Source organism: Aptenodytes forsteri, unplaced genomic scaffold (genome assembly GCF_000699145.1).
Source record: "Aptenodytes forsteri isolate BGI_AS27 unplaced genomic scaffold, ASM69914v1 Scaffold130, whole genome shotgun sequence".
NCBI classification, from domain to species: Eukaryota; Metazoa; Chordata; class Aves; order Sphenisciformes; family Spheniscidae; genus Aptenodytes; species Aptenodytes forsteri.
Genome location: NW_008795133.1, coordinates 1365079 through 1388137, shown reverse-complemented (window position 1 = coordinate 1388137; position 23059 = coordinate 1365079). Strand labels below are relative to the sequence as shown.

General features: G+C 36.9%; 1 protein-coding gene across 1 annotated transcript in view; it reads left to right on the top strand.

Moving 5' to 3' along the window:
• The window catches only part of PLEKHH2 (pleckstrin homology, MyTH4 and FERM domain containing H2), a 52061-nt gene that overhangs the window by 19688 nt on the left and 9314 nt on the right, over positions 1–23059 (top strand). The window contains exons 6-21 of the mRNA XM_009278406.2: positions 1284–1466; positions 3193–4181; positions 5194–5269; positions 5735–5829; positions 6457–6601; positions 8815–8951; positions 10034–10144; positions 10399–10485; positions 11007–11165; positions 11857–11937; positions 14961–15140; positions 15965–16073; positions 16177–16289; positions 18556–18735; positions 20560–20657; positions 21135–21312. Coding sequence (XP_009276681.1) covers positions 1284–1466; positions 3193–4181; positions 5194–5269; positions 5735–5829; positions 6457–6601; positions 8815–8951; positions 10034–10144; positions 10399–10485; positions 11007–11165; positions 11857–11937; positions 14961–15140; positions 15965–16073; positions 16177–16289; positions 18556–18735; positions 20560–20657; positions 21135–21312 — 2921 coding nt within the window. The remainder of the gene's footprint in view (positions 1–1283; positions 1467–3192; positions 4182–5193; positions 5270–5734; positions 5830–6456; positions 6602–8814; positions 8952–10033; positions 10145–10398; positions 10486–11006; positions 11166–11856; positions 11938–14960; positions 15141–15964; positions 16074–16176; positions 16290–18555; positions 18736–20559; positions 20658–21134; positions 21313–23059) is intronic.

Here is a 23059-nt window from a genome sequence, read left to right as displayed (position 1 = left end):
CCAGAGAAGTTGTGGATGCCCCATCCCTGGAAGTGTTCAAGGCCAGGTTGGATGGGGCTTTGAGCAACCTGGTCTAGTGGAAGGAGTCCCTGCCCATGGCAGGGGGGTTGGAACTAGATGATCTTTAAGGTCCCTTCCAACCCAAACCATTCTATGATTCTATGATTTCTTGATAATGTATCTCATGTATATATGTACATACACAGACATTTAGAAATGTGTGTATATGTGTGTATATATACGTGTGTGTACACACATAATATGCATAATATATGAAAATATAAATATTTACAAAATACATACGTACAGAATATGAAGCTTTTAAACTAAGACGTACCTCTGTTAATGAGGAAACTGGATTGTTTTGTTTCTGTGCTATTTTTTGATCAGTAGCAATTCTATATACTTCAGCACTTAACAGCTTTAGTCATGCTCTTCTGAGAGATCTATTCAGAGGCTTTTTGAGACACTAAATTTGTCAGCTGGTTTTCAACACACATTTACTGATATGCTCAAAAATATTAAGGAATTTATTACCATTTGCAGTGTCCGTGCTGGTAACAGGCTGTAAATTATGATCATGTGGTACTGTTTTAAACAGGTTACAGGTATGGATAAGGGCCTTTTGTTCCCGGATCTGCCACAGAACTTTTTATAAACAGGGATGGACAGCATTGTTTCATATCAGTTTCTGGCAGAATAGCTGTACCTAAGGACAGATTTAATATTCTCGAGGCAGTTAATAATTTTATGCTTTCACTTTCTCTTGAAGTCCTCCATATATACCTTCTAAGCCTGGTAACTTACTCCTTTATATTTGCTGTAGTGCCTATTACAGATGCTCTTAATATTTTTATCTGAAGGGAAAGCCGCCACATATTTTAATAGTATCGTTCTACAGTTTTTCCCATATTATATATCCTAGACCAATCCATAGGTTTAATTTCAGTCACAGCAGAATAAAATCAGGTATTTCCACTAGGTTTTCATTCTGTATTAAGTGCATGTTTTATATCTCATTGTTGTGAAATTGTTAAAAGATTTTTTTCTTCTTTCTATACTAAAAAATTGATCTTTAAGAACTAGAAATGTAGCTCTGGGTTTCTTTTGATATGGGGAGGTATCAAGTAGCTTTTTATTCTTTTAAATAACTTTTTTATTATCTTTTTGCTAAATTTTAGTTACCTTAAAAAAAAAACAACTTTACATTGCAGAGTAAAGAGACCAGTAGTGTAGCTTGCTGTATCCCATTAACACAAGATTTCTGAATTACTGTTCTTCAGAAGCTACGGGCAAGAAATCTGTTACTTCCACACAAAAACCCGGAGAGTGTCAGCGACTAAGCAGTTTGACTTTTGGATGCTTTTCAAACAGAGCAAGAAGTCCTCAACCATCTCCTAAGTTTGAAGAAATAAGCAAGTCTTCATCTAAAGAGTCAGGCTACACTGAAGGCAAAAACATGCTAGGTACTTAGTCACCAATACTGCCATTTTATTCTGACACAGGTGGAAAACTAAAATGGACAACTATGTCAGTGTATCCAAACCAGCTGTTTTCAAAGTACATAGCAGTACTCTCTCCCTCTTTATACTAGTCTCTATTAGTAGGAAGAAATCCTGTTGAGCACTAGAGTCTCCATAATACCACTAATACATTGTTTGGCAGCATGCAGTAGCTGACGGGTGCTTTGGCTGCAAAGGAAAGAATTTGTTGTGGCCCAGGTTTGCTCCACAGTAGCGTAAGGAGTTTAAGGCTGCCAGTCCCCCAGGGAGGTCTGTTACTTTTTTATGCCTGTGTAGAGTCTCACCTAAGTCCAGTTTTTGCATATTTTATCTATCACTGGTGTCCCAGTGTTAGTTTTATGCCCTAACTCAAGAAGATCAACTCAGTAATCTTTCATTAGTGTGATCAAGGTCAGAAAAAACAGAAGAGAGTCTCAGGCGTCTTGGCACCATTGTTTCCTGTCCAAAGAAGGAGAAAGCTCCCTGGTCAGTTCATACAATTTCCCCAATAAGCCCTGAAGTCTGGCAGTGCCAGCGAATTGGCATGCTGTTATGCCATTAGCAAGTCCATTGCAGCTTGCTGCTTCCCTTAAGCAATGAACAGCTCAGGAAGTAGACTGTTGCTCTGGTCCTTCGTTTGAGTCCCATAGTACTATTCATGACTTCAGCATTTTCTCCACAGTTAATCATCGTACCCAAAACTGCAAGTTGAGGTCTGTAGAAAATCAGAAACTGAAATAGATCCCATTAATATTTTGTATATATGTATGACACCAAGTTCATTATAAAGGTGGGTATGTATTACTATTTCCATTTTTATAGATGAGGAAATTGACGTAAGAATTTTTTTTCAAGGGAAAGGATAAGAAATAGAACCTAGATGGAAGCAGATCAACTTTTGTGACTTCGTTACTTTAATGTGGACTAAATTAAAATCTTTGGCTCATCCAATCCACTTTAACTTCATACAGCTATTTAACATTAACTTTCCCAAGTGTCTGTGTAGAAAAGTCCTAGTTCTTGCACCTGTTTTAACTCAGGGGGAGCACATAGGCCTCACTGACATGCTGCAAGCTATAGCTCTGTCTTGCAAAACCAGGTAAAAGTGAACAGCATAAGCAAAGCTATTTTTAATACAGTTTCTTTCCTTAAGCATTTTTCATAAGCCTCTCTTGTGTATCTTAAGCATTCACCACTGGGAATACAATAACAGCTTGAAGAAATTTCTGTATGTAAACACTGTAGAAATGCTCAGAATACCTGGTTTGTTAATGTAAATCTTTTCTGACAAGCTTTTACTAAACTTTAATTTTCCTTAGATTTTATAAAGCAGCTAAATTTATATGCCCTCTCAAGACTTTTTTTCTTTTTTGTTTTGGGGGGTTTTTTTGTTTGTTTTATACATATCTGGTTTACTGTAAAATATGCTCATTTTTACATTTTTTGCTGGTTTTAGTTTGGCTAGAACTTTGAGTAATGTCTATTACAGTTTTTTGGCAAACATCGTTGCAACTTCAAAAATTTATAATAATTTTCTTAAGTTTTATTATTTACAGTATTCAAAAAACTTAAATGTGCTTACACATTTGAAATGGTTACCTACTTACTATTTGCAAACGTGATGACAAAATCCTTTAGCAGTCAAGTTTGCTAAAGTAATTTTCTCATGTTCATTGTATTTCTCCTCTAGAGAAGGATATCCTGGAAACCACCTTTGCTGGTCCTGCACATGAGAGCAATACAGGTCAGAAGTCATTGCAACAAAGTTCCTCTGGATCAGAGCAGAACAAAAATGTGAGAACAAGCTGTTCATCCAAAGACATAGACAGCGACATGTCAAAGAACTCCTGCACTACCGGGAGTGACTGGAGCTCAGACGAGGATGGAGGAGAGAATAAAGGACTGAAATCCAGGTGTGCATCAACTCTCTCAAGCCACACATCTGAAGAGAACGCAAGGTACAGTAGAATGGGGAGTGAAATGTATTTGACAGCATCTGATGACAGTAGTTCTCTATTTGAAGAAGAGAGTTTTGGTGTTCAGAGGACTCAGCACAAGAAGTTATACTCCTGGCAGCAAGGGTCCCAAAGAAAAGGCCAGAGCAATCCAGGTGGAAAGTGCAACTCTGATTTCACAAGTAAAAAGAAAGACCAAGATAGTTCTTCAGATGAACTGAATAAGAAATTTCAATCTCAGAGGCTAGATTATTCATCCTCATCCAGTGAGGCAAATACCCCAAGTCCAATTTTAACCCCTGCTCTGACACCCAAACACCCAATTCTAGCAACTTCTGCAGGTTCTCAATGCACAACGCCGTCAGATTCTCCCTCAAATTTGCCACCTCCAAAGTTACGGACTCCTAATGTGTTTAGTATAAATTCAGCATTAGCAAAGAAACATCTAAGCCAGCCCCAGCTGAGTTCTGACAGAATGTTTGGTAGAAATAGAAATGCCATAAGCATGATACGTCCGTGGAGACCTCAGGAAACAGACATTGATCTGGTGGATGGAGAAGATACTGATATTTTAGAGAAAATGGAGATTAGCTGTGATGAAGGAGTGTTTACCTATGACTGCACTGAAGCACAAAATGCTGAAGCCCAGGAACTTTGTGATACGACAAAAAAGGGTGCTAGCAACAAACCTCCAACCCCTCCATTACATCGATTTCCTTCCTGGGTAAGTGTAATGATAGGTATTTTTCCTCTTGTGAAATTAACTCATTTTCATGCTTCTTTTCTGTGATTTTTGTTGCTTCTACCTTTCTCATTCTATTTTTGGTGACAAGACAGAACATTACCTTAATTGCAGCTAGGAGGACAAACTCAGAAGCAAGTTTGATTTGAAGCACAGCATTTCTGCCATTGAAAAACATGGTCACTATTTTTGTAGATAAGACCAATTTTTTTCATATCACATCTAAGTTACATATGTCCTTTTGAGCATATCCAATGAGTTAATGCTTGCGACTGTATTTATTTATTTATCTTAACACTAACAAAGCCTAAGAGTGTTGGTGTCAGTGCCTTTGCTGTAACCACTGTACCATTCACAATCTAGACAATTAAGTCAACAGAAGAGAAGTAGACTATGGAAGTTATTGATCACATTTTGAAGTAAAATTTTAAAGCCATCAATCAGGGAATTAAAGTAGATATTAATATTTCTTACACAAAATCCAAAATTAACTGTGTCTAGACTCACTGATTCTGTAGTTCCACAGTCAGAGGTTTATTAATGATTCAGAGATGAATAATGCGTTAATGTAACAGCTTTTCTATGTATATATTTTAGTGCATATTTTTTCATTATAGATTTGCTTATTGTGGCACACAAAACTGTTGAAAAGTTGCCTCCATAATGGCATTTCTTTGTTCTTAACATGCAATCTTCCATTAAAAATATTCTTGCTCTAGCTTCTTTGGCCCCTGATAATAGTATTTTTAAAAAGAAGTTATCTATACGGGCAAGCATTGTGTGAAAAAAGGTTGAAACGGACTATGGGTATGGTGGGTATGGCATATAAAAGAAGGATGCATTTTTCAGCTGCTACTGATGATACTGTTTTATCAACCATTTCATCACATGGTTGTACTAACACAAAGACTGGGAGGCTATGGGGAGGCTAAACAGAAGAAAAGTAATTGTTGTGTTTTAATTATCTACCATTAAATCCATTCTGCTTATATAGGAAAGCAGAATTTATGCTGTAGCCAAATCTGGTTTAAGGATGTCTGAAGCTTTAACCATGGAATCTCTTAACAAAAGTAAGTGGATTAGCTGTTCATTGTCTCATGAACAAATATTCTCTTCTTATGGTGATTTGTAAGCAAGGACCAAATGCCCCATGTTCCTCTAAGATACTTTTAGGGAGATTTAGTTATCTGCTATTTAAAACCTAGACGATCATTGATCTTGCCTCTTGACTTTGTGCTGAATTTGTACTTTGTTCACTCCAGTTTTCTTTGCAATTCACTTTGAAGATTCTATACCAGGTACCAAGGTAGGAGATTATACTTTCAGTTTAAAAAGTGTTAGTGGTCATGACTACAATTTATTTATACTCTTGAAAACCACTGTAAATTTCAAAAAGCTATAAATCTCACATCCAAAACAGTTCAGGAGTTAGTTTGCGTTTTATAGCAGTTACACAATGCAAAAAATTACATTAGAATTCGGTTAATTGAGGGGTAAATTAGGAAGGTCATTTATACAATATGTTGCTTTTTTAGGTGCTGTTTCTGTAACTTCATACTCCATATCCGGATTATATACATCTCTGATATATAAGAACATGACCACTCCTGTCTACACCACTTTGAAAGGGGTAACTATTACTGTTTAAAGGAAATTTTTAAATACCATTAGGCTTCACATCCAGGAACTTGCTATTTCACATTTGATGCTACCATGCCAAATGTGTCATAGGATGATGTTTAGAGATCACAGAACCCCAGAAGTAATGGAAATGTCAAATAGCTGGAAAAAAAATTATTGCTGCTTATAAAATGTTACTAGCCCAGGTCAGTTCTTCTTAGGTTTCTTGCTGATTTTTTCCAAAGGCTTGTTAATTATTAAACAGAGCCACATGGTGTTCAATGCCATAATTAAAAGTGTATGTGTGTAGAAATGTTTTTGTGTCAGTGCCAAAGCTGTTTATGGTCAGATAGCCAGCAGTAACTAATCACATTTTTTGTTTTCTGGCAGCCTTTTGTGATTTGGAAAGACCCATGCCTTGAGCTACCCCAGGTTTCTGTTTTAAAGTGTGGGGGGGGTGAGGATACAGAGGGCAGAGGGAATTCAGTTTTACATTGATACTTGTGTGCCAAAACTCACAACCCAAGTAAGAACAGCTTTGAATGTTAAGAAGCCAGCAGAGCTCTGCTATGGTATGAAGAAAATGACTGATACCCTTTATGCAAGGTATCAAAGAATGTTGTGTTAATTTCTGCAGAAAGCAACTCAAATAAGCAGCAGCCCATTTATAGATGAGTCGTCAGGATCTGAGGAAGAAGACAGCTCTCGGTCCAGCTCAAGGACTTCTGAGTCTGATTCTCGAAGCAGAAGTGGTCCGGGTAGTCCTCGGGCTATGAAACGAGGTAGGCAAGAACCGTGAGAAGGAGTAACTTCTGGGAAGTTTAGAAAACTAGGCAGTTTACAGGATCTTCTTCTAAACTGATTTCTTCCTTAAACAGCATGGACATCTTAAATCTAGGCTTTTATCTCAGTTATCAAAGCCTAAATCTATTATTCAAGCAGGAGAAAGGACTGTGATACATGGCTTTCTTTTTATTGCTGTTATTATAGATGTCTTTTTAAGGCATTAATCTAGTAGCTGGCTGTTGTCATGAGGGAAAAGTGACTTGTAAATTTAAAGCAAGAAGCTCTATTCTGTCTATACTGTGTCATGCCAAGGACGTCTGTGACCTAGAAAAAAGTAATTGCCATCAGAAAAAAAACCCACATGTATTCAAGTTTATAAAACAAAGTAACAGTTTCACGTGATCAGAAAGCGGGTGGAAAAGTTCCCTCAACAGAGTATTTGGTTCTGTCATCTCATGCAATAAAGGACTTCTTTCATTTTTACAGTGATTGTCTCAAGGTCCTGTGCAAAGACTTAGTTAAAACACTTGAGTCCAGTAATGTTCTGTCTTTTGTGGAAGGCAAGTCTCACAGCAGTAGGTAATTGTGTGTTTTCCATCTGCAGAATGAAAATAATATGCTTCATAACATTGAAAGATATAATGCTTCCTCATGGGGTGACAGTATCAGTGTTATATCCCTGCGAGTATTTCTTCACTGGGTAAACCAAGGGAGACTAAGATCTAAGATCCCAGTGAGTCCAAGTGTCAGGATCCTTCATTATACATTGCTTTAGAAATGCAAAATAACATTACTCTGTAATCTCCGTTATACATGTGAAAATCCCCGTTAGCAGGAGCTCCACTCAGTCACGCTTTAGCAGGTAGATAGAGCCACTGGTCCACTAGGAGTTTTCCAGTGCCAGCCAGACCTGGCGTCCTGTCCTTTTTCCAGTGATGTAGTTACAGTTTTGCTACATTGGTGTGAAAAGGACCCATTGTTCCTGCTTCCCAGCAGCTCCATCTTGCTGAGCAAAAAACAGTGCTGTGGCTGCAGATGCATCTCATGTTACATGCTTGCACAACAGGAAAGCTAAATGAGCTCATTTAATAGCTGGTTTCACCTACAGTTTATATCTGTGTCTGTAAAATGGAACCATTCCTTTTGCTTGTGCTTTCTTCTCATAGTCCTTGCATTGTTTCATGCATGGAAACCTTTCTTAACCACAAAACACATATGTACGTATCTTTGTTGAGATCACATTGTTTAAAAATCTAGGCAGTAACAAATTTCACTAAGCGCATAATTAGCTTGCTGCATATTTGTTATTAAAGATCCTACATGAGAAGAGAAGAACCCCCTCTGAAAGCCCAGGTGGCTTACCAAAGCAATAAATGAGAAAAGCTTGCCTTTTTAAATAAAATGGCAAATTAGTTTGGAAATTAATGAAACAAAGGAAACAAGGCATCTTCATTTCAGTCTTGGAGAGTAACCTTTCAGAGTAGAACACCAGTCCTTACAAAAGGACATGTTCACATGTTTGAAAATAATTATTTCTATGATGAATAAGGAAGGAGTTTGAATTTTTATTGCTGTTTCACTAGAATTTGCATTTTTTTCAGGCTTAAAGCTAATAAACACTAAAAAAATCCTGAAATCTGGAATTCAGATTTTTAGAAAACCTCAGTATAAAAATTCATACAAATTGCAAAATAAAGACAGTCACCTACAGCTTCAACATAGAGCAGACCTTGAGCATAGCTTCTTAGTACACAAGCAGTTGCATGAGAAATCCAGATACCAGAGTGAATGGTAGAAAGGGGAAGGGGAAAGTTGCTTAGTTTAATTAAAGACCCTGTATTCGTTTTCTAGAGAATGAGTATGATGCATGGCACTAACTCCCTCCTTAAAAATGCTGGTATTATATATTATATTACTATATAGTAATATAAAAAAAGGTGACAATATATAGAAGACGGTTATTTGTTGTTTAATCCACAAGTGACTTAAACTCTGCTTAATTATGAAGAAAATGGGATTCAGGTATTAGCACTGTGTTCATAGTTCGATAGGTGATATTTAAAAAAATGCGTGGTTCCTGGTGGATTTATATTGATACTTGCGTTTGCCTGCAGATCCTGCTCAGATATTCTTTCTGTATGGATATTCTGATCTCATTTGTTTCTAATGTAATAAAATACAAAGAAACATCTTTCTTCTTTTAACGCAGGGGTGTCTCTGTCTTCCGTGACCTCAGAAAGTGACTATGCTATTCCTCCAGATGCATATTCAGTAGATACAGACTATTCAGAGCCAGAGCAGAAACTTCCTAAGACCTCTTCCTCATCTAGTGATAATGGAAAAAATGTGAGCACTGAAGTTCTGTGAAGAAGAAGTGTACCTGTGGTGCTGTGTGTGTATTTCTGTTCAAAGACTGCTACCAAATCTCTATATTCAGTCTTGCTGGCTCACAGACTGCCTTACGAGTAGAAATAGCAAAATATACCAACAATAAGTTAGCCCTGTAAGACTAAAATGATTGAAGGAAAGTGGAGGATAATTCTGAGCTTTCTATATAATGAACGGAAATAGGTAGGCAACTCCAGAAGACAATTCAAAGCACTTAAGATTTTCCTTTCTTGGAACCAGATCTGGTATCAGATTGCATATGAAATACTAAAATCAGCTTAAAATTATTATTTGAATATTCAAGGAAATTCAGCATTCCACTGAAGGAGTCGGAGGCATCAGTAGAATCTATGTGCAGTAATACGTTTCTATAGTTTCTTCATACAGGGAAAACTTTACGCATCAGAGAAGTGATAAGTAGAGCAACATGCAAGGGCAGGTCAAAGAAACCAAACCATTATGGGGTATTGGTCTGTCTCCAGGAGTTTTTTAATGGCCTGTGTTAGTAGTTAGTGTCTTAATATACAAGTGGATTGACTGCCTGATGATGAAGATAATTTATTTTAAGCTTTCTTCACCGAGCAAAACTGTGAACTGTTTAGTGTACACACTAAAAGTATGTCTGTGTGGAGCTCTGAATTACGCTGCTCTATATCTGGTCTGCAGGTTAGGCCCTGAAGTTGGGAAAAATATACATTTACATTGTATTCATTTTGTTCCTTGTTTAAATAATCAGAAAGTAAAATCAGGAATCATAGTCTTCATTCTTTTGTATAGTTCTGGGCAAATCACTTACTCTCCTTCATGTACTATAACTGTAAGTAGGGATATTAATTAGTTATCCCACATGCATGGCATTTGTCTTAATTGATGCTTGTAAAAACTTTTTTATTGGACTAAAAGTCTCATACTGTAATTATTATTTAGCATGCTTTTAAGTCATTAAAATATCTCTCTGTGTGTGTATTTATACATATCTCTGAGGGGTATAGGTATATATGTGTACCTAACTACTTTTTATCTAACTTCTAAATAATCAGGAACCTTTGGAAAAATCTGGATATCTGTTAAAAATGGGTGGTAAAGTAAAGACCTGGAAACGACGGTGGTTTGTGCTTAAAGGAGGCGAATTACTGTACTACAAATCTCCAGTAAGTACATGTACCTTATTTGCTGTTTAATATTCGATTGTTTTTACTGAGAATCTAGGGCTGCTAGAAGGAAAAGAAACGCATTCCTGGTGTTTGAGCTGTTATTCATGACTCAGTTCCTCAAGAGGTGTACAAGGTAGTCAATGTCTAACTAGGAAGTATTTATCACGATTAATGTTTAAATGAGTTCTGTAATTATTTATTGCTATTTGTTGGTAGATTTAGAATACTCTTTTTCCATTCTTTCCATACAGAGTGATGTCATTCGAAAACCTCAAGGTCAGATTGAGCTAAATGCATCTAGCCACATTGAAAGGGGCGATGGAAAACAAACAATTCAGGTGCCTGCTTTTCTCGTCTGTGTTTCAGCGGGTATTTATTTCCTCCATCCCCAAAACCGACCCCTGGTTCCAGTCCCTATTGGACTGGAAGTCCAAGTGTGGACTTGGAATTAATCAGTGCCCTTTCGTTTGAAACCAAAGGATCATTTCAGCTACAGAAACTATAGAAAGGAGTACACGTAGTCTTGTTTGCATTGCTACAAAGGTCAGATTGTCACATATGAGATATAAATAGAGTAGTCTTAGGGCCACCCATTAGGGTTGAGAGAAGTTTGTTTGAAAGGAGATAAATCGAGTTTTCTCAACTCTGCTGTCTGGAACTTTTCAGATGAAGCCGTACAAGGCATGGGTCTGTCTGCTCTGCCTGGCCACTGAATGTTTCATTAATGAAAAGTGATTTGGGAAAAATAAAAGCCCCTAAAGTTGTGAAACTACACTGGGTACTATATGTTACAACCCCCACACTGTGGGGTCGAATGTATAATGTTCTTAAAGCTCAAGGCTCTTCTGTTACTACGTAGCTGACCACAGAAAAACGAACATACTACTTGACTGCAGATTCTCCCAACATCTTGGAAGAATGGATCAAAGTACTACAGAATGTTCTTAAAATACAGGCTGCCAGTCCACTTTTCATACAGCCTGAAATCAAGCCAACCATGAAAGGATTACTTACAAAGGTAGGAACACTTTTCTTCCCCCAAACTGCTGCTTTATTCCGTATTTCTTAAGAATAGTATCTAGATGAAAATGGCTCTGCAATAAAATAAATACAAGCAAAACAGACATGTGTTCACTTCCCAGTACTTTACAATGTGAAGAATCCAGAAGGACTACCAACTCACCTACTTTGGGCAATATTTTTATTCTGGTGGTTTGGTTTGATTTGGTTTTTCTTTTTGTCTTTTTAATTCATTAGTTCCTGTGTTGAGTTCTCCATTTGCACTTCAGTGATATTCTAGTTCAGCATGGTACTTTGACATATGCAGAAGTCTCAGTAGCTAACTGACCTAACTTATTGCAGTGGAGTGCTCTCTTTTTCAGTATTATTCACTGGGACAGATTATTTCAAGAAACTAAAAATACGGTATAAAAGGATTTTTCTCTTTCATTTCCTCAGCTTCCATTACCTTAGGTCAGATTCAAAGACAAATGAAAAACTCACATTGGCTTTACTGGGCTTTGGACCAGCATCTAATGCTTTAACTCTTATGCCCTTAATAGAGTTATGCAGTTTTAATTCTTTGTCTAGTAATGTGGAAAGGAATTGGAGCCAAGGTATTTATTCCCAACATCACCAAAGTTCAGAGATGGTGAAATGTAGTCTGTATTTCTCTGGCTGTACTTGTTCCTAATGTACTGTAATTTCAGGTGAAACATGGATATTCCAAAAGAGTCTGGTGTACCCTAGTTGGAAAAATTCTGTATTATTTCCGTAATCAAGAAGACAAGGTAGGTCCCTTACTTGTTTCCTCAGAGAATGGAAGATAACATACTGAAGTAGACTTTAAACAGCAAGTTACAGCTTTATTAAGGTACAATTGGCCTGGGTAGTATAAGCCCATTTTATCTTGATTACCAAACATTTAGACTTCACGGATTGTCAACTTGGAAGGTTCCTATCTAATAGACAGTAATCCAGGGCACACCCCTTGATCTCCTTCTCCTGTGGGGGACATGATACATATTCTGCATCTTCTTGTGCCTAGCCGAAGGGGGACGCTGATTTGCTGACAGTTCAGGTCTCCCGTTCTGACAGGCATGAGACTCATCAGAAAAGAGCTGGCTGTCATTTACTTCTGGAAGCTGACCCTTTCTAATGTATGTTTGCAGTGGGCAGCGACTGCAAGTTTCAAGAAATTAAATGTTCTTTTTATCCCTCAATCGACTTCCAAATCCTGTTCTGCGGTATGTCAGTGTGCCTCCACAGTGCTGCAAGAAAGGGGAAGGAAAAAAAAAAAAAGGCCAGCAGGATGCAGTTTGCTGCTTTGCAGATGTGTGTCTGTGGAGGGGATCTTTTCCCGCTCCCCATCAGAATTATGGAAAAGGAGCTGACTGTCTACAACTGATGAGGTGCACAGAAATGGACATGGAGGATGGCAAGAGAAAGGGAAGAGAAAATTACTTCTGAAACCTAGGGAAAATACTGTTTGAGAAAGAAAAGGAAGAAAGGGGATCCAATTAGCTTTAAGTTAACCTCCCAACATCCCATACCCTGTAGGACACAAGGAGCTAAGAAAGAGCAAGACCTGACTCTTCCACATTGGGCCTGACCTTTAGTTCTTTACCCACACTTCTGAATATTGTCAGTTCTAATATTTCCAGTCATATTTACATACAGAGACAGGACAAAGGACACCTCCCAGTCATACTTTTTACCTGTCCTTTGGCTCCCAAGGCATTGCATTTTGTCATGAAGAAACATCTTTTTCATGGAGGTAGGTCAGGAACAAGATTTTGGAAACATCTACAAGAATTCTTGTTAATACCACTGAGGTTATGAATATTTGATTCATACCCTTATTACTTAACTCTAGTAAGACTGCTGACACTTAACAAAATGGTAACAGTCCACTGAGCCATTATAACCCATAACAGTTAAAAAAAAATCAGAAAATCTCATTTATTACTTCTGATCTAGCCAAATAATCGTACTGGATCCAGTAATTTGTAGTTTCTGTATAAAGCTAGTTATTCCCTTTGTTATCCTTTCCTTTTTTAGCCATTTTTTAAATATTCAACTAAACCTTATTTCTAGAACTCTATGAGTAAGATAGTAATAACTATCCATCAAAACATTTTATTTTAATTACTCTTTAAAGGTGTAATACAGGGCTGGGGAATCAAATGACTAGAGTATTAATCTCTAGCTCATCTTACAGAGACATTAAAATTAACTTGCATTTTCTCCTATGAAGAAATCTCTATGTTTAAAGTATCTGAATTTACACATTTTTACCACTGAAGATTTTTGGGTTTTAGCACACCTTTAGAAGCATCTAAGAAGTTTGCTGGATTCTTGTGAATATTTCCCTCACATTTGGAACAAGTTTTGCTGCCCTTTTAAAGCAAATTTAAACTAATTTGCTAGCTTGTAATAGAATAAGAATTTAGCTTTTGTAAGCAGAATAGGTATGAAAAGTTTTCCAAAGCTAGTTCATTTCTAATGTTCAACAATTTGCTAATTAAAAACATGTTTGCTGTAGCTGAATGTGACTGTGCGGAAACAAATTACACCATCTGCAGTGGTTAATACAGTAATGGAGTCCATTTAAGTGACCTCCTTTCAAAATGGAATTCAAATTAAAAAATCAGCCAACTGTGTTTTAGTTAAACTTAGTGAATAAATCAGTCTTGACTATTTGTATATGAAATGACATCTCTTGATTCTCAGAATCTTATCTTGTTCAAAAAGTTGAGTACTTCAGAAGCACCACAGAAAATACAAATCACCACGTGCATCTTTAAACCTTTCTAGTGAGAGCACTGGAATAAAGAGCCACCACTGTGTGATGTTTTCTTCAAAATGATTATATTATTAAGTGTTCGCTTTATCAAATCACTATTCAAGAAACCCACCCTAGATTGAGTCAAACTTGCCAGCTACTCTCCAGTATCGTATTTTCAATTTTTAAACAGTATTATTGAGAAGCTAAGAGTCAGCCTCATATACTTTTCACTGTCGTTGATATTTCAAGACAACTTCAGGCTTACACTTGAATGTGGCACAAATAAAATGCTAGTTACTGTAGTGCCCAACCATCCTTCTACTAAAGGGAAATGTCCCTCTCTTTCTGCTGAATCACTAAGCATTGCTAGACATCACAAACAATACAGAAACAATAGCATGCTGTATTTGTGTTCGTTGTGCCTTCCTGTTGATAATGACTATGAAATAATTACTTCTGTGAAAATTTCCTTTTGAATGGCTTTTCATATAAAATACTTCCTGATAAATGATAATAACTACATATAAAACTTAAGACTCAAGTACTGTGATCTATCAGACTGAAGAATGAAACCAACTGAGAAGGTCTACCGCACAAAAAATTTACCTTGTGAATTTATAGCATGAACAAAATAGATAAGTCAACACTACACTGCTGTCTTGGAAATGACAAGATTATTCTAGGCTTCACCAAGGGAGGTTTTACATGGAACCAGGTGTGGAGACTCTGAAGAATTACTTCTCTCGCCCTAACAGACATTTATTGCATTAACTGGGTACAGAAGCAGACCTGGAAAAGAATTTTTAAAAATCTCACTTTCAGACTTTGGCACGTACAATTCTCCTGCTGCCGTCTGTAACAGCTGGCTTATCTGACATTCCTTGGCAGGACTGAAAATGAATAAATACAAATGGGTATTTGACGGTGGTTCATGTTTTTCTTTCTATTTGTAGAATAAGAAATATAAAATTAGGGTGCACTGACGCAAGTATTTGCTCTCTCACCACTTCTGATATTTACTTTTAGTTTCCTCTTGGTCAAATCAAGCTTTTTGAGGCGAAGGTTGAAGAAGTTGATAGATCATGCGATTCTGATGAAGATTATGAGGCTAGCAGTCGCAGTTTATTATCAACACATTACACTGTTGTTATCCACCCCAAAGATCAAGGACCCACTTATCTTCTTATAGGATCCAAGCATGAGAAGGTAATAAAAGGACTTTTTTATTGAGTTTCAGTAACACGTCTATGAGTATGGTGCTGTGATATGAATATTTCTTAAAGAGGAGGAGGAGGGGGACCTACAAGTCATATGGCTTGTAGTTTGATATAATAAGCAAGGAGAAGGTCCTGCTTCATTAACATCGATCAGAGTTTGTCTGCAAACCAATGCTATCATAGGTAATCCTTTTTAAAATAGATGAAAATATGCAGGCTTGCCTACATAAGGAGATGGTGCAGAATATCAAATATGCTGTAATTGGAGAATTTTGCTCACATTATATTAACTTGTAAGCAGACCTGTAGCAGACCTTCCTGAGAGGTTTTGGGATACTCTTGCCCATTTTCACTGATAAGACTAACAGTAGGGAAGGCTGCCCTACCGAAGTGAAGGAGAAATGAGAGGTATGGTTAAAACCATTTTTATTATTATTGCTTCATTGTTCTCAAGTAATCTTGTAGACTTCGTTTTGCTTTCTGGTCTTATCCCCAGGTTAGCAGGATCTGGCAGTGATAAAAAGACACTTAGTTAGCTTTCTGAAGAGGAAAGGAAGAACGCCCTGATAATTAGCCATGATTTCTGTGGGTAAAAGACTTCTGAAGAGAGCCCCGTCCAATCTTCCTTGCTTAATACTTGTAACATAGAGACCATGAATACAGGTGTATTCAAACAAAGGCAAACTCCTTTGGGCTTCAGCATATGGCAACATATGGAGCGTATGGCAGTATTTCAGGTTGAGAGGAAAATCTTGATGGAGCAGCTCTTTCCAACACGGAATGAGTGAGCTGCTGTGTGTTTTTCTGCTTTAGGACACGTGGCTTTATCATCTGACAGTTGCAGCTGGAAGTACCAGTGTAAATGTTGGATCTGAGTTTGAACAACTTATTTGCAAATTATTAAATATGGAAGGCGATACCAGTAAGTTAGGTTTTGTTTCAACATACTTATCTTCTAATACTTATTTACTGAATGTACTTATGAACAGAATTAATTGCAAAACCTACATATTTTATCTGTTTAGCTTCTCAGATTTGGAGACATCCTACCCTTTGCCACAGCAAAGAAGGAATAGCTTCCCCTCTTACAACATTGCCATCAGAAGCCTTGCAAACTGAAGCAATTAAATTATTTAAGGTAAAACCATAGCAGATGCCTTTTTTATTAACTGACTTAAACTATTTTAAGTCTTAGCTAAAGAATGGCTATTGGTTGGCTTACTAGAGGTGTTCAACAGATAAGGAAAAAGAAGAGAGAAGTTTACTCTTATCTTTAGTGGAGGTAACTAATGGACAGTAGCAGAATGTCCCATATTATCTCACCAAAGAGTATCACCTCCAATGTAAAGAGATCACTTTTAGCTGTGAGGGAGCAGTTTAGGCTTCAACTTTTGGCCTTTCTACTGAGGTTATTGATAAAGTGCAAGTTAGTAGAAAAATCCATGGCCGTCGTGGATGATAATAATTGAATCATGAAGTTCCTAAGCCCCAGAGAACCTAACAGCATGGATGGATCTCTTTATTCAGAGAACTGTATCTGAAATTCTATTTTTTTAATTCGATTTCAGGAAGAACAAATAGTAGGCGAAAGTTTTGTTGTAGATATATTTAAATCAGTTAGAAGACATTTTAAAAATCAGAAGAAAAACAAAGTGAAGTTTAAGTTTAAGCAAGTCATGAATTATTTCAAATTGAGATAGAAGGCAGAGATTCTACTGCTCTTTTTAATAAAATCTTTTCTTCATATAAAGTAGCTATTCTTAAAAGACTGATTAGGTACTCTAGTAATATAAATACAGAAAATATTACAGAGTAAAATTATTGAAAGTATTTCACAACACTTTTTTTAATTCACTTTTAAAGATTTTCATGCACCTTTAAAAATACACATATGGCTATCTCCCAGTAGTAGGGAAAAGGCTTGATGATTAAGAGACACGTAATGGTTCATAACTGCTGCTGCAGCTAGTTTCTTGAGAATTTTTGTATGCCAGTAAGACCTTGTATCTTTCCCAGTGAAAGGCCAGATAGGTGGTTGATATCTACGAGAGGGCATATGCTACAATGCCATTAACCTTCTTCCTCCTCTCTCCTGCCCTCACCCAGGTAAAACTACTCCTGAATGTTAACTAACAGCCAGGCTATAAAGTCTATTTCAGAGACAAAATAAAATCTTGCTGTTCCTTTTTCTGTATGTTGTGAAATAAATTACAAGTTGGAAGGCATGGAGCTTGCATAAATGAACTTTTGCCACAGAACTTATACAAGTCTAAAGACCAAATTCCCTGAAGCATCAACTATCTGGAGATTTTTAATGTAATGGTTCAGATCTAGAAAGGAATTCAAGACAAGCACCATACGTTCAGTCACAGCCACTTGTAGGCATACTTTCCAGCTTGTTTCTCTGAAATGTTTAAAGCACTTTAAAGAAGTACATCCATCTTATTTTCTGCAATCCTGCAGCGTGCAAATTAAAAGGGAATGTACTTCTCTGATAAAAATAAATATATATCTATTTAGAAATCACTTTCTGAAATATATTTCAGACTTAATTGAAATCACAGACACTTGCCTAAAATAAATAAATAAGAGATGACTTGTATGACCTTATTGAAACTTTGTATAAATCAGTTTAAGTCAGGTAGGGAATTGATTTAGAAACTGATCAAGTCATGTTTCAGTTATTCCACTGCTGATAAAAATTAGTCCTGCGCATCCACATATTTTCAGATAGACTAGAAATAGATTGGGCTTCCATCCATTTCTTGTATTTTGCTGATATACCTTGAAAATTCATCAACTATTACATAGAGTAAATGCAATGATTGATACGTAAGCTTTCTTCTAATACAGCACAACAAATGCTTAACACCTGGCTTTCCTAAGACAGTACTGGGGATAGGAAAGGTTATACTTACCCACAGTAAAAATACCAGTGAAAGCCAAGACGTAAAACAAATGGCTCTGAGTTACGGTTTTCTTATCTTTGTATGTTCTGCCATGTTGTGCTCTCTACTTGCACAGGCATTTTACACCGGCTGCCGTTGAGAGCTGTACACCTCACATTTTAAAGTCCTGTAGAGGGACAAGCTATGTTCAGCATGTCCTTAAACCTGCCTACCACCACAACTGTTGGAACTCCTGCTAGAGCTCACTCCATTAGATAGGGAGTGAAAATCGTGGTTTTTAAGAGGTGTTTTTATCTTAAGTCTCTCTGTATAAGCTTTTCATCCATTCTCGCCCCTTTTCACCCCTTTTTGCAGGGCCAGCAGGGTTTCCTTAGTCTACTGGTAAACTGACTAATTGTGACCTCAATTATAGCACACTTTTGTTACACAGAACGTCTAAAAGATTTGTTGGAGCTTTCTGTATGTAAACTCACTGGTTTATTATTTTATATCTAGACCTGCCAGTTGTTTATAAATGCTGCAGTTGACTCTCCTGCCATTGATTACCATGTATCTTTGGCCCAAAGTGCTTTGCAGATCTGCCTCACACATCCTGAACTTCAAAATGAGATCTGTTGTCAGCTTATTAAACAGACTAGACGTCGACATCCACAAAACCAGGCAGGACCGATACAGGTAACCCAGTATTTATTTTAATGGTATCTATTTCAACAGCACAGACTGTTGAGAGTGGTAAAGGGGCTCCACACTTCTGTAGCATTTGCTTACTTATAAATCAGATAAAAACTTTAAATAACATCTTACTACTACTGTGTCTTCCTGAAACAGAGCTGATGCTATCCTCCATCAAAGTACTTATATCTATGACAGGGTATATCTGTGCCTGTGCTGTTTTTAAAGGCTGGACATACAATGGGCTATCTTCAAGTAAGGTGTTAAGTAAGACATCATGTATAGAACCTAATTCTCTTTTACTGCATCTTTCCTAAGAGAGGTGCTGCATCAAGAAGCCTGGTGGGCTAAACCACATGGCAGATGTCTCTATAGCATGAGTGTGAAGAAAAGCTGTAGTGCCATGTTGTAGAATCTCAGATACGCTCAAGGTTTCAGATAGATGTCACCTCTTGTATGTCATGCTGTTCTACATGCACCCTGCGTGCTAGATTATAAATACATACTTAAAATTCTTCACTTTTGTCCATTGCCAGCTATTCACTGGTATCCAAATATGTAACAATTAAATGAACTGAAATTGAAAGGAAAGCTAATACTTATAGTTTATGTAGAATTAACAGAACTGGAACTATAGGGCATATGATGGAGGAATACCTACAGAACTATGAGATGGATCAGAAAATGAGAAAGGAAATTACTGTATTAAGGCTTTTGTAATAGACACGTCTTTCTCTTGCCATAGAAAGTAGAACATGACCAGCAGACATAACTGTTATCTAGAAACAGCCCGTACCTGGGATATGGCCGGTATGTGTGCATTGCTAAAACATCCACAAAGCTTTTATAACAGACATAGCACGTTCATGTCAATTAGCACACAATGAAGTTGCATATGGCTGATGGAATTTAAACTAACCATAATCCTTCTGTGGTACTTTCGTACCACTGGCAAGGCCTTCCCTCTGATACAGATAAATAAATTGTTGCTATCATAATCCACTGGCATGATTTTTAAGGGTTAACGTGTTCAGTAAAATGTTTGTTGCCTCACACTAATTTTTTTAAGTCCTAAATTTATGCTGAAGTCTCCCACACTTGCTTCTACTGCAGTGTCTTCCTGAAACACAGCTGACGCTATCCTCCATTGAAGTACAGGTATTTGATGAAAGGAAATATCTGTGCCTGTGCTTTCAAATTTCTGTTTTAATACCAGGCAAGTCAGATAAATCAAGATAGAGAAACCCCGTTTTCTAAATTTCAGTATGATGCATTGATACACTTGTGAGAAAAGTAGTTGCAATGTTAAGTGTATATCCAGAGTACATGAGAGCAGTCTGTATTAAGTGAAGCCTATGGATACATATTGAGCAATTAAAATATACCAAAATATTGAGTAATTGTTTTTCAACAGTTACTATCTACTTGGTAGGAGGAAAATGTCTTATGTGTTGGTTCATAATATATATAACAGGAGAGGTGAATTGAAATTGCACAGGCTTCTCCTCATTTCTTAGTGCTTGGCCTTGCAGCCTTACTATTTTTTCCTGTGTATTAACTGCTTTTTATACAAACTGATCTGCTTTCCCATTTCCAGCCCCAAAATAAACTTGCTGTACACAAGTAGAATGAGAGCATTTTGGCCTTCCGATGAGGTGACATGCTTATTTACTCAGCTTCTTCTCTGTGTTTTGTTTTTTTTACTCCTATTTACAGCTGTCTGTTACTCGACTTGGCACAGTAAGCTGCACTGCTGGCCAGCAGCCACAGCAGGACGTCTTTACTTTGTAAGATGTTTAAAACAGTGAATGTCTTCCTTTTGTCCAGGGCTTGCAGCTCTTGGCTCTCTGCGTTGGACTCTTTCTGCCCCAGCACCCATTCCTTTGGCTTCTTAAACTTCATTTAAAGAAGAATGCAGATTCCAGGTGTGCCTGAATATTATTACCCAGCTAGTCGACTAGTCTTTCTGAAGTACCTTATTTTCAATCTTTCATTTAATATTTCAGATCTTTTGACATATATTTTAAAATAAATTTGAGTAGAATTGTGCTCCAGTGCTACTAAAATGTAGTACGTGTTACTTCCATGCATCACTTGGGAAAGTTATCCTTTGTTTTGAAAAATACTCTGCAGTGGAACTCTTGACTGTATGTTGCAAAACCACGAAAACCAAAATATGGCAGTTACACAAAACAGTCTGAGCCATGTTCATCTTGGGCACAATTCTGTTGGTCTCGGTGGACTAATTCTCTTTATAATTCCACATGGAAAAATGTGTTGGAAATCTCGCAGAGAGAAATCTGAGTGCTCCTCGCATTTGGCACCCCTGGAGAGATTCACTCACAGTTTACTATCCTTTCAATCAGTCCCCAAGAATTGCCTTATTTCTTTTTTTGTCACAGGACTGAGTTTGGGAAATATGCAATATATTGTCAGCGATGTGTAGAGCGTACCCAACAGAATGGAGACCGAGAAGCCAGACCTTCCAGAATGGAAATCCTTTCCACTCTTCTAAGAAACCCCTACCACCATTCACTGCCCTTCAGTATTCCAGTTCATTTCATGAATGGCATATATCAGGTAATGTCAGGTAGACCACGACATCTAACTTCCCAACCCCTTGCTATTAGTATATACGTGAAGTAGTATATCAGAAACAGAATTGTCGTTGTTAAGGTAAACATAGTTCAAGTTTCATCCTGTGCCAGTGCTAGCAATGGCAGGCACAAGGTAATTGAATCAGGTTTGATCAACAAAGAGTAAAGGTTGGGGGAAAAATCTTTAAAAGAAAGCAAAAAAAAGTAAAACCTCTTAAGAGTGAGAAATATTACAGTTGTTTCTTATTTAACGTGACCACCAGATGAATGAATTAGACTGAAGAACAATTCCACTTCCTTTCATCAGACACCTTGAAAGTTAAATATATGTCACTGAAGGCCTGGAAGCACAGCTGTAACTCCCATTATCAGTCATGAAGGATAACCATATTTGTTACAGAACAAACACAGCTTCATTCTTAACTCTTTCGGGACTTCATCAGTCAAAGCCTATAGGAAACTTTCCATGGGCTTCCATGCATACCGCTCCACATCCTGACTTGTGTTTCTAACCGTGAGAGCTGGCTGAAAAGAGTTTTTTAACAATACACAGTATTCCTAGACAGAAAGCAAGTTTTTATATGAAATCAAAACTCTATCGAATAAACTTTTCATTTCAGATCACAGAAGAACTCTGCTTTTTCCCCCTCTGTTTCTTAATTGCTTACTGCTTGCCCAGTAAAACAGAAAAAAACCATACATTTAAATTATCCTAAAAGGTTTCAAAATTGAAGTTTGAAGAAGAAAAGGAGTAACTGCTCATTAGTTATTTATTACTCAAAAATGTACACTTAAGGGTTATGAAAATTGTAGTTGAATAAATTACTTCAGTGGGATCAGAAAATAACCAATTATAGTGGTATTGAAAACTCTTGTATTCATCTGTAAAGCTAGATTCAACAGTATTTTTTTTAATTCCAACCACTGAGAAGCCCAAAATAGAAGTCCCAAGATCCTTTTTCAAGGTATTTCTTTACAAAAAAGAGGTAAGGGGCCTTCTTCAACATATCAAATACAGGAAAACACCCTCAAAGTAGATACAAGTGAACATCAGCAACTAGTATCTGTATAAAAGCCATATGCCATCTCTTGCTAAAATGCTTTAATACTAGTAACAACAGACAAAAATTCAGATTTTGGAAAATAAAACTTCGAAGGCTCTCTATATTACTGGCCTATGTAGTACTGACAGAGCAACATTTGTAAAATATTTTGGATCTGTCAGTGTAGATATGCCAGTAAATATCCCTCTGAAGTTGCACATGATGAAAAATGATTAATTGATCTCATTTGTTTCACCACCATATTGAAAAGTGTAGGAAATTATAGTTTTCTTCATTTTTCAAGTGGCATTGTCACAAAAAGCTCAGCTACTAGACTGCTTTCTGTTATATAAATTCTGTAACAGAAATTCAAGTGTAGCAAGTGCAAAGAAACTAGTATAAACAAAGAAAAGAAAACCAAAAATACTACATTTGGAAGCTTTTTGATAGTGACTTTGGTTTCATAAACAAAATGCAGTAAGGTATAATCTGCTGGGAAGTTTGTCAATTTTTGGATGGAGAAAAACTCCATGAAATTGACTTCCCATGTGGAGATCTTTAATCTTTTCCAAGCCCTTTATGGAATTTTTTTATTTCCAATGACAATAAGTTATTCACAGGGGATGGCATGGGTCTTACATTGCCACTCTTATTCTAGAGGTATTATCCTTCAATAGCTTAGATTTT